At 47.9% G+C, this 12198-nt stretch overlaps 1 protein-coding gene across 10 annotated transcripts in view; it reads left to right on the forward strand.

The window, feature by feature from the left end:
* LOC142852178 (voltage-dependent P/Q-type calcium channel subunit alpha-1A) overlaps positions 1 to 12198 on the forward strand; it is a 273933-nt gene that overhangs the window by 219288 nt on the left and 42447 nt on the right. For all 10 annotated transcript variants that reach the window (XM_075976692.1, XM_075976686.1, XM_075976687.1 and 7 more), the window contains 2 exons: positions 7246 to 7410; positions 8305 to 8415. In XM_075976692.1, the coding sequence (XP_075832807.1) occupies positions 7246 to 7410; positions 8305 to 8415 (276 nt within the window). The remainder of the gene's footprint in view (positions 1 to 7245; positions 7411 to 8304; positions 8416 to 12198) is intronic.

Here is a 12198-nt window from a genome sequence, read left to right on the forward strand (position 1 = left end):
ATTCTATTCTACCCTGTCACGGGCTCAAGACAGTTTCTTTATTAACCAGTGGTAGTCACAGCATACAGAGGGGAATTCCACATCGCCTCCCGATAAATCAGTAAAACTGATAATGTTTATAATTGACATTACATAAATCTCACCTAAATTATTTATCCTCTCATGTAAATTGTTTTATTTTCAGACCATCCAGCATATTTTCATACAGGGACCTAATTCCCTCCCTCCATTGGAATAGTGTTTCCCATTTTTTCTCTTTTAACTAATTCCTCCCTTTAAGAATTCCCAGTCGTCTCTCCAAACCTGCTGACAATAGCGGTGACCTGTGAGGTATAGCACGTCTGGGGGAGAGCACAGGTGGTCACAGTCTGGTGAGGGCAGCTGCAGCTGTTAGCATTTAGCCGTGAGCTGAGAGTGGCAGCCCGAGGAGAGGGTTCTAGGGAAGCAAGAGGGAGCCAGCTGTCTGGAAAATGCACACAGGATTGTGCAGAAGAAGCACATGTGGCAGGACCTGCCTGCAGGCAGAGCCAGTTGTTCTAGGTCAGGGAAGTTCTGTGGCCTTTGGAGCCCAGGTGCTTCTGGAGTTTGGGTGTCAGCTGGAGACTGTTGTAGAGAAGCTGTAACAGGAAAATCCCAAGCTTGCTCAGAGGCTTGTGGGGAAAAGAAATGAAAATCTAGCCAGCGGGGGCAGTGACCCAAGTGGGAGCCTCCATGTGCAGCTCCCACTGGCTGCAAAGCCCTGGGCACACAGCCTTAATGTTAGGCACCAATTGCTGCATGAGTTCTAGTTGGTCTTAATAATTAAAACCCAGAGTCAGATACTGGGGCAAATGCTGAAAGATCAGAGAGACAAAGGAGCGAGCCACAGCCAGTTCTTACCTTGCTAACTCCTCAGCCAAAAAAGGGGCCGAGTGCCTGTCTCCTCCCACCTTATATTCCTCTCTCTGCCCAGCCATATCACTTCCTGTCTATCTATACAGACTTCCAGACCTCTGTGGTTAACTAATGAGTACCTCAGCCCTCTGATCTTCAGGCAAGCTTTATTTGCTAGAGCTCAAACAAAATATCACCACACTAGACAAATGTTACTGTAACCTTGAGTAGACCTTAGGAATTTATAAACCTTACCAAATATAGCTTATTTATCAAACATATATTGTTACTTATCTAAATTTTCAAGAAGCCTGGGGTTGAACAGTTAGCAAAGCCATAAGTAGTAGTTAGGTGTAAATCTCTAAATCATTTTTCCTCTGTGATTTGGAACATTTTTCTCTGAAAAGTTTCCTATTCTGCTTGGGTACACCCTGGACAGAAATTCTTGTCACAACATTCCATCCAGCTCAGCTCAGCTAGCTTTCCCTCGCCTCCCCCAGGAGCTGCTGTGCTGTCCCACTATGCCATCTCTCTGCCTGCCACCCAGTGGGGCAAAGGAGCTTCCTGGCACACAGGTGTGGCTTTTGTGGTGACAGTGGAGAAGTAGGCAGCTTGGGGTGACACTGATCCTGTAGAGAGATGAAGAGGGCAGGGGAGGGAGACCCAGATGGGTGTCGCAGGCCAGAGCTGAGAGATGAAGGGAGCACGCAGTGGGTACCTTGGTAGGATGTAGAAGGCTCTAGGAGTCGGGAATAGAGTTATGGCATAGACAAGGAGAGGGATGTGGGGGTGGGGGGAGAAGTAGTGAGAAGGCAGACCCTAGAATTTGGGGTCCAGTTTGATGGATGACAGGAGGGGGCGGAAACAAATGATCTGTGCAAACCTTAGAGTCAGAGCAGTAGAGTTCCTTGGAAGGGATCATGTATGTCAGTCCCAGCTTTTGGTGCCAGATGGATGAAAAGAAATAAGAAAGGAAGGACATGACTGCTTCCGGGTATGACAGAGAAGAAGATTTATTGTAGATAAAAGGGGAGCATAGCCAGAGGCAGGGACAGCTGGGAGTCCAGAGTGAACATGACCCTGAGCCTGGCCACATGAGGAGAGGGCAGAGGGAAGAGGCCACTAACCAAGATGGGTAGCCTGAGCTGAGAGACTGGCCAGGAGAGTATAGGGTAGACCAAAAGTCTAGGTAACCAAGATGGCTGGATTATATAGGGAAGAGCAGCTGGGGGAATGGCAGCCCAGCCCCTGGACTGGAGAGCTTAGGATAGAGGCCAGGGTATGCCAACCATATCCTATACCAGGGAGAGACTGAAGGATGCTGGGTCCACTTTGATATGTTAATGGATACCTCAGATGGCCCTTTATCCCAGGTTTGAGATCTAACAGAACCTACTTGTGGAAAAAATGGGGAAAGAACAACAGCAAATGTTCTCAAGCAGGGAACAATCTGCAAGATAGCTCTCCTTTGAGTTTCTGGGTGGGAGGAATCATACCCACATCAGGTATAGGGAGGTTAAATCAGTCATCCTCTTTGCGGTTGTGCTACAATAACAAGCAACCCCACGAGTCCACGAAGGAACTGTTTCTTGCTCATGCTGCATGTCCTATTCAGTGGTCCTGCCCATGCCTCCTTTATTCTTGTTGGCCAGGCTAGCACACAACCTTTTTTCAAGACACTTGAGAGCAAAGGATAGCGTGCCATGGTCCAGCCCTTGGTTCCTCCAGAGGAACATGATTTCTCTAAGGATACATAAGCAAATGTCTATTCACTCCCAGATGGTGCACAAAGACAATCAAAGAGACAGTGCCAACCAGGCCTAGCTGTGTGAACCTGTGAGTTTATTGGGGTCACTTAGAGAAACATAGTTGACTCAGAGACAACTACATCACCAAACAGCCCCCATCAGCATAGGTGACAACTCATGAGGACTGTATCCATTCTTGGAACTCCCTACACAACTGCAGGCAGCTCAGTGGAAAAGTCTCTTCTCCAACACTTCTTTATACATATATAGCATTGTGGAGGGGCTGCTGAATACAGCTCTGTGAGCTTCTTTGGTCATGTGGACTTCCTGTACTGCCTGAGCCTGGTGAGCCTTCTTCCTTGCTTAGAGGAAGGGTTTTCCTAAGAAAGAGCTACACATAACTCGCTGTTACATGTTTTCTGCCTCCTCTTCACCAGTGTTCACTGAGCCTTGGGTCTGGTGATATAGATAACAATTTTCCTCCACTTATAGCTGAGGATTGAAACATTTTGCCCCCAAAATCCACTTATTCTCTGAAACTTGACCAGTTTTGAGTCTCTGTAATAACCACCACTTGTTACGGACGGACGGACGGAAGGAAGGAAAGGAAGGAAGGAAGGAAGGAAGGAAGGAAGGAAGGAAGGCAAGCATCTATCCCTGTTGGCATAGGCTTTGTTTGCTCCCGGCAGCTCAGACCCAAAATAATCACTCAGAAATCATATTAATTAAATCACTGCTTGGCCTATTAGCTCTAGCTTTTTATTGGCTCTCTCTTATGTCTTAAATTAACCCATTTCTATTCTTTAACATTTTGCTATGAGGCTTATGACCTACCAGCAAGGTTATGGCTAGTGGCTCATGCCTTTCTTCTCCCTGACTCTGCCTACTCTCTCTATATCTTTTCCAGCCTGGCTTATATATATAAGCCATTGGCCGAAAGCAGTTTCTTTATTCATTAACCAACGAAAACAACACATATACAGAAGGACTTCCCACACCACATCCCTTCACAACCCAAACTGACAACAGCAGATCTGTAGGTGTGGACCACAAATGTTTAGAAGACAGTATGACAGACATATCACTTCTGTTTATTGAAAGAATGCAGTGGACTCTCCACTGGGGCTTGTGACTTCAGCAGCTACACATTTTGTCCTGGCTTGCAGACCGGATGGGATCCTTTCCTACAGAGCAAGCCTTAAATCCAATCAGATAGCAGCTGTTAGCATCCATAACTATTGTACTGTTATTGTACCAAGGAGTACATCTTGTCTAGTATAGTAGTACTATAGCATGTGAGGTCTACAGCTGAACGGGACCATTGGTGACAAACCTCAGCAATCTCCATCACTCTTCCAGTGCTGCACAAAAACAGGCGGCAGTGGTGAGAGGGACTGCAGTGGTCCCCAGCCTTGTTACCACAACATGCAGTGTCTTCAACAGCAGGCTCTTACTATTTCTGACATGCAACCAAGAGCAGTAACGATGGTCTTTATGGTCTGTGGGGCTCAGAGAACGCCCTGGCCAATGACTCACTGGGAGGAAGCTCACCCTGTCACTCAGGTTCTCATTCTACAAAGGTTATGGCCTCTGGGAATGCCTTTCCCACCCAGATGCTTTCCCAGGTCTGTAGGACACTCTAGGGTTAGCATTATATGAGACCTTGCTGTGAGACTGTCTAGGATCTCTGACCATCCACCGCCATCGATTCTAAAGTGCCCATTGTTCCTGAGATTCAGCAGCTAAGGGAACACTAACAGGAAACATTACTGAGTGTTATGATTCTGGTGGCACAACCCTAGCAGGTCCCCTGGCAGGTGGAGACAGACAGATACACCATGCGAGAAAGAGCTTGGGTAGAGAGTTTATTTAGTGGGTATTGGAAAGGGTATAAGGGTAGGAGGTATGGAGGGGAGAGAGAAAGGGGGGAAAAGAGATAGGGGAACAAAGAAAGAGAAGAAAGAGAAAGAAAGAGAAGGGAGAGGCAGAGACTACCTCTTTAGAAGAAGGACAGAGAGATGAAGAGAAAGGTTGGAGGGGGGAGAAATTGGGGGGGGCTTGTCTCTTAAAGGGACAGGGTACCCAGATGACAGGGCAGACCAGCAAATTTGTTATTACAACATTCCCACCTTTCTCTTACAATAAAAAGGCAGGGGGCTGGAGAGATGGCTCAGTGGTTAAGAGCATTGCCTGCTCTTCCAAAGGTCCTGAGTTCGATTCCCAGCAACCACATTGTGGCTCACAACCATCTGTAATGAAGTCTGGTGTCCTCTTCTGGCCAGCAGGCATACACACAGACAGAATATTGTATACATAATAAATAAATAAATATTTTTTTTAAAAAAAAAAGGCAGGGAGTTAGGCATGAGGGCACAAGTTCTCAAGACTGCTTCCTGCTTATTTGTGGGCGTCAGAGTCTTGGGGGACCCGAGAAAACTGGGATTCCGGTCATGGGGAAGCTGGTTGCTTCACTCCTGTCCAGGATTTGTGGTGTGGAACTGTCCAATGTCTCTTGGACCTGGCGAGGTGTTGGCAGAGCAGAGGACATGGTTAAGTTTAGGAAGAAAAAAAATTTCCTTAGGTCCTGGTAGTCGAGGAGGAGGGCGTCAGGACCAGGGAATTGAGAAGGGTGTGTCTGACCTGTTTAAAGTGAGTCTTTCAATTCGGCTCCCTGGAACTCACAAGAATTCTTTAAGTTTGTAAAACATAAGTTTTAGACACATACATTGTATAAACAGCAATATATTTTTGCCAGAATGACTGTGACAGATGTTTTTATACAATGATAAGTATCCTTAGAAAATGACCAAAGAGGGGGGCTGGAGAGATGGCTCAGTGGTTGGGAGCTTTGTCTGCTCTTCCAAAGGTCCTGAGTTCAATTCCCAGCAACCACGTGGTGGCTCACAACCATCTGTGATGAGATCTGGTGCCCTCTTCTGGCCTACAGGCGTGCATGCAGGCAGAACACTGTATACTGGAAAGAAAGAAAGAAAGAAAGAAAGAAAGAAAGAAAGAAAGAAAGAAAGAAAGAAAGAAAGAAAGAAAGAAAGAAAGAAAGAAAGGGAAAGGAAAGGAAAGGAAAGGAAAGGAAAGGAAAGGAAAGGAAAGGAAAGGAAAGGAAAGGAAAGGAAAGGAAAGGAAAAGAAAAGAAAAGAAAATGACCAAAGAGAATTTAAAATCTTTCTCTTGCAGTAGTGGTAGTACTCTGCCAGAATTAGATTAATAGCTTATCAGCATTTTACTGATAATGTTAAGACATGAATGACAACATAACGAGAGAGATCTGATAACTTGCTTTTGTCCTTGGACCTAACTTGCACACACCTTAGTAACTTGCCTTTGTATATCTTGAACCATCTTTTATTTAGAACTTGGTAAGAAGTTAGTCTTTCCCACCTGCCCTGCACACTGTCCTGGCAGTCACGCCTTCCTTCTTCAGTGAACTGTTGCTCAGGGTGTCAAGCACCAAATTTGACTTCTTTCCTTTTCCTTCAGAACTCAATCTCAATACATATCTTCCCAAATCTGTCTTCAGGGGATAGGCAAGGCCCTTTTGTCTGCCTTGCCTTTTTTCAATTGCTTTGGTACTTTGCAAACCAGATTTACATGCTCCTGTGAGTCATTAAGATACATTTTCCAGAGCCTCTCCTACCTCCTAAAGATGGCTAAAACCACGAAGTCCCATGACAGCCCAAAGGTCCTTGATGGATCAGCCTTTTTCTTAACTCTCCCGTGAACACAGTCTTATCTGACCCACCGAACTAGACATCGAGCACTGCCTGTCACATACCCGACTCCTCCAGTAATGTCTGTCCCTCTGTATTGTTCTCTAGTACCTGATGCCCATGGAGATCTCAACTGGTAACAACCAAATTCCTCATGACTCTTTCCGGCCAGTTGTAGTTGTGTAGACAACTCCTCTGCCTCCACAGCCCCAGACAATCCCATCGTCCTCTTGTGTGTCCCACAGCCTCTCTCACACACAAGAAGAAAAGGACTCATAAAGAATAGTTTAGCTAGCCATGGTGGCAGGCCTGTTAGCCCAGTACTCAGAAGGTGGAGCAAGGGGACCACTATTTTGAAGTGACTGACTACAGAGTGAGACTTTGTCCCCAAGGGAGAGACAGGTGGTCAGAATGAAGCCCAGGCGGTAGAGTCCTGGAAGCCCTGGACTCCAATCCGTAGCACCATAGGAGGTCATCTTGCTGACTTTGGCAGCTTGGAACCAGGCTGGGCTACTTGAAGTCCTGGAGAGAGGGAGAGAGGGATGGGGAAGTGGGGGTGGGGAGAGACCCAAGGGCAGGCACTGCTCTCTGTCACTCAAAGTCAGTGCTTTTCTCCGCTGCGCCTCAAGCCCAGCCTCTGGAGCTGGTTTTCCTCATTCACAAACTGGTGCTGTAGATAATGTCTTGCCAGGGAGATTCCAGGAGAGAAACAGGGCAGCAGTGTGGTGACTCCCCAAGTTGCCATAGGCAACAGAACTCAGTTTTTATGAGGAGCCTGCATGGACCGCAGGGAGCCCAGCTGGTGCCAGCAGAACAAGGGATATGGGCAGCTGCAATGGAGGTTGTAAGCAGCTGGCCTCCCTGCGTTGGCCCTTCTCATGCAATGGCATCTCCCACAGAGGGCCTGCATCGACTTTGCCATCAGTGCCAAGCCACTGACTAGGCACATGCCCCAGAACAAGCAGAGCTTCCAGTATCGAATGTGGCAGTTCGTGGTGTCCCCACCCTTTGAGTACACCATCATGGCGATGATCGCTCTCAACACCATCGTGCTAATGATGAAGGTGAGTGAGCCCCCACCCTCCTAATGTAAGACCCTTGCACAGCATCCCAGCTAGACCACACTCCGCTACCTCTGAGCCTTCACTGCTGTGCTCTCTGCCCACCACACTGTTCCCACCACACTGCCTGGCCAGCTCCTCCCTTCCTCCCAGAAACTGTGGACTAGGTCTGGGGCTGGTTTCCGCAGCTCTCTTGCATTCCCTCACTTGCTTCAGTCCCCCTGTGGCTGCACACACCATGACCCACCTGTCTCGGGTCTTTGGTAAGTCAGATGCCTGGCTCTCTAGGGCTCAATGGGGGTTTCATGGAGAAGAGTGGACACCCTCCTCAAATGTTTGCTTGGTGGAACATGGGAATAGGTCGGAGATGGGGGCCCCAAACAATAAATACAAAATGGAGGGCTCTAGACGGCTCAGTGGTTGAGTCCTAACTGCCTTTCATGAGGATCTGAGTTTGGTTCCTGGTTCCTATGCAGGGCAGCTCGCAACTCTAGAGGGCCTGTAGACTTTGTGAAATCCAGGCGTTCACACACATAATGAACACACATGCACACAAACATGTCTGCCTGTAGGCAAACACAAAAGTCCTTACAAAAACCTTTTTAATTGACAAGAAAGTTTGGCTACATTATCATTGAGATGTTTTCTAGTAAATAAATAAATACTCAGCATATCGGAGATAAAAATCACCACAAATAAAGACTGCTCTGTGGCTCAGGGTTCATGGTCACTGCAGCACTTGGGAGGCCGTGCTAGGATCATTACCATGATTCTAAGGCCAGCCTGTGCTAGGGTAAGACCCTGTCTCGTGGCTTGAGGCTTTGCTGAGCTGTTGTCCTCTCTGGGCTCTCGGATCGGACCTGCAGCCATTGACTCTCTGCTCTCCTCCTCATCTAGTTCTACGGAGCCTCTGTGGCCTATGAGAACGCCCTTCGAGTGTTCAACATTGTCTTCACCTCCCTCTTCTCTCTCGAGTGTGTGCTGAAAGTCATGGCTTTTGGGATTTTGGTATGTAGGCCCTGCGGGTAATGGTGGTGGGAACACATAGGGCTCAGGGGTGGGGGGTGGTTGGTGTGTGCACTGGGCCCCATGACCTGGTCCACAGCGGAGGCCCATGCCCGATCTGCACAGCTTTGTACTGACCTAGAAATAAATACCAGGAAGGCCCAATCCAGATTTACCAGGGGCTAGTGGTACATGTCATCTGTCCTCCAGATGACCCTGGTTTGGGATACTGAGGTCAGGAAACCACAAACACAGAGGACAAATCTCTAGTAGTCACACAGGCCTGCTGGAGTACACCTGTCACCCTAGTACTTGGAAGACTGAGGCAGGAGACTCTGGAATTCAAGGCAGCCTGAGGCAGAGAAAGACATGTCAGAAGTAAAGGCAGAAAAGAAGGAAGGGAGGCAGGAAAAGAAAGAGAGAAAACAGTTTTGAGCATAACCCAGCAGCTCTCACACTGCAGTGAGCAGACCAGAGTGGAGTTCTCAGGAACCACCTCACTGTCGTTTCTCTTTCATCTTGATTTTTTAATTAATTTTATTTATGTGTATTGGTGTTTTGCCTTCATGTATGTTTGTGTATCACAAGTGGGCTTGGTGTCCTTGGAAACCAGAAGAGGTCAGCAAGTCCCCTGAGAGTAGAATTACTGACAGTTGTGAACTGTCATGTGGATACTAGTAATTGAACCCAGGTCCTCTAGAAGAACAGCAAGCACTCCTAACTGCTGAGCTGTCTCTGTTCCCTGACAGAGTTTCACTGAGTTACCAGGCTGAGAAATGGCCCAGTCACTAAAGTGCTTGCTGTGAAAGCATGAGATATTCAGTCCCTAGAGGCCTATTTTAAAAATCTAGGTGTGGTACCAGTGATCCTTGCACTTGGAATGGAGAGGGTGGAGGACCCTGCAGCTCCCTGTCCTGATCCTAACCTAATTGATAACCCTCCAGACCAGTTGGAGGCGTTGTCTCAAAGGTGACAAACCTTTCTAAATATAGTCTTGGGTTTGTGCCCTGGCCTACACGCACACAGTATACACATGTGCATACATAGGAACATGCACACATACACAGAAATGAAAACAAGAGTCCCAGACTGGCCTTGCCAGCTTTGAACTTGCAATCCCTGTGCGTCAGCCTCCCAAGGGCTTCGATGACAGGCTTGTGCTATCAGGCAAAGACGCACAGTGTTAATCTAAGGCACTCAGATCCCCGAGGGAATTGATAGCAGGTGAGGGAGGAGCTGTGGAATGAGAGGGGAAGAATCACACCCTTGTTTTCATCAGCTGCCACCTGAGCTAAGTGCTTGCTTTCATCTTGATGTGTTAGTTCCTCATTGCTGCGGCAAAATACCTGATATATCTAACTTATTAAGCAGGGAAGGTTTATCTTTGGTTCACAGTATCAGTGGTTAGCCGGAGTCATTTCAGCCCTATTGCCTTTGGGCCTATTGTCTTTGGGCCTGTGGGAGCACATGATAGAGCCGGACGTCCACTTCACGGCAGCAGGAAGCCAAGAGCAAAGGACAGTAGCTGGCTTGCCCCAGTGGCCTGCTTCCCTCCCATGAGAATCTAGCACCTCCCAATAGCACTGGCTACCTAGCCTCTACCTGTAGGTCTCTGGCACTGCCCCTACCAAATGCATAACTAATCGCATCCATTTGACACAGAAATATTAGGTGTTTTTAAACCACGGCTGGTAGCATGTACCTATAACCTCAGCACTGAAGGCTGAATCGGGAGGATTACACGTTCAAAACCAGCCTGGTTCACATAGATAGCAAGACAAAGCCTAAAAAAAAAAGAAAAAGGAAAAAAATTAGCATTTTTATAGGGCTTTAGAGGGCTCACAGATACCTTGAAATTCAGCTTGTGTTAACTGATTCAGAACTCAGGTAGATACACACTGCTCTTGAGAGACAGTAGGATCGGGAGCTTAAGGCCAGCTGGACTACAGGAGACAACTATTGTGCACAACCAGTGAGGTGGTGCTCATCCTTAATCCCAGCACCCTGAGGGCAAAAGCAGGAGGGATCTCTGAATTTGAGATCAGCCTGGTCTACACAGTGAGCTCCAGCCAGCCTGGTTCAAACAGTGAGAGCCAGAGCTAAATAGTGAGCCACTGTCTTTTTTTTGTTTTTTTGTTTGTTTGTTTGTTTGTTTTTGGATTTCCGAGACAGGTTTCTCCGTAGCTTTTGGTTCCTGTCCTGGAACTAGCTCTGTAGACCAGGCTGGCCTCGAATTCACAGAGATCCACCTGTCTCTGTCTCCCGAGTGCTGGGATTAAAGGCGTGTGTGTGTGTGTGTGTGTGTGTGTGTGTGTGTGTGTGTGTGTGTGTGTGAGCCACTGTCTTAAAAAACAACAACAACAACAAAAAAGCAGCAGCAGGGGAGGGGGGGAAGGGGGGAAAGGAAGAGCTTTCAGCTTACAACCCACCCCTCCCCCAGTCGGAGCCTACACTGCCTGTGACCTCACTTCCTTTCACTAGGCCCCACTTGTTAAGTTTACACCACCTACCAAGGTAGCACAGGTGAATTACCCAGCCTCCTGCCCTCAGGGACTCTTACCGTATTGCCCTAGGTAGCACATACTTGTGTTGAGGGACTTCTTAAAGGTATAAGAACAACTGGAGTACATGTGAACTGCCTCCACATGGGAGGGCAGAGTCCTCCCTTAGCTCACTGAGGTGCTTGAGGGCTTTAGCATCAGAAAACTTGGCCTCAAAGTCTGCCCCCTTCACCAGGGGTGTCACCTGATTACAATTAGAAGGGGTCACTCCTTCAGCAGAGTCCCTGGTAAGGCTGCCCTTCTTGGGGTCACTTCCCAAATCAGTTATTTGCACTCAGTCCTTGTCTTAGGCTGTTCATCCAAGGAGTACCCAGGAAGCTTGGTGGGGAGGGAGCACTCTATAGATACTAGAAAGGGCTAGAATAAAGCTCATGGGGACTGCAGAGATGACTCAGGCAGTGCTTGCCACATGAGTTCAGACAGACGTGTCGTAGTGCACCCCGGCTCTGGGGACAGTTCCTGAGGTGCACTAGCCAAACAGCCTAGCGAGCTCCAGATCAGTGAGAACCCCTGTCTCAAAAGACACCCTTGATTAATTAATGTCTGGCCTCTGACATCCACAGGTGTGGCCCAAATTCACATGTGTGCATACACATGTACACACACACACACAGCACATGGGCAAAAGTCTTAAAGTTGGAGCGTTCCAGACCCACCTCCAGCAGTTTTGTGTTGTTGGGTAACAGCCCTAAAACTTAGAAAACTGTTGTTTTTATATATTCACACTGTAGCCCAGGCTGGTCTCAAACTCTCAAGTTCCCTGCCTCAGCCTTCCGAGTTCTGGAGCACACAGGTGGCAGCAGCATTCTAGCCCAGCCCAGTTTTGTAGGGTTTGTTTTCTTTTGTTTTGGTCTTTTTGAGACAAGGTCTCTCTGTGTAGCCCTGAGTGGACTGGAACTACCTGTGTCTCCAGAGTTCTGGAATGAAAGGCATGCACCAGCACATCTGGCTTCAAACTTGTATTTTGTAATGAGGATTCCCAGAAGGCTCCATTAGGCACACACAGCCTGAGCAGTGGGGCACTGAGCCGAGTCCCTGCTAGGTGTCTGCAGGCAGATAGCACAACCGAGAAGTCCCATGGCCCCTGTGGGGTGTGCTGCACAGGAGAGTCGTGGAGAATGAGTCCCAGTGGTCACAGGAAGTTGTCAGCTCCCAGTTCAACCCAAAATGGGTTCAAGTCCTTCCCAACTGAGTGGACACCTCCCAATCCCTCCTTATCTTTGCA

This window comes from Microtus pennsylvanicus, chromosome 6 (genome assembly GCF_037038515.1).
Source record: "Microtus pennsylvanicus isolate mMicPen1 chromosome 6, mMicPen1.hap1, whole genome shotgun sequence".
In the NCBI taxonomy this organism is placed as follows: Eukaryota; Metazoa; Chordata; class Mammalia; order Rodentia; family Cricetidae; genus Microtus; species Microtus pennsylvanicus.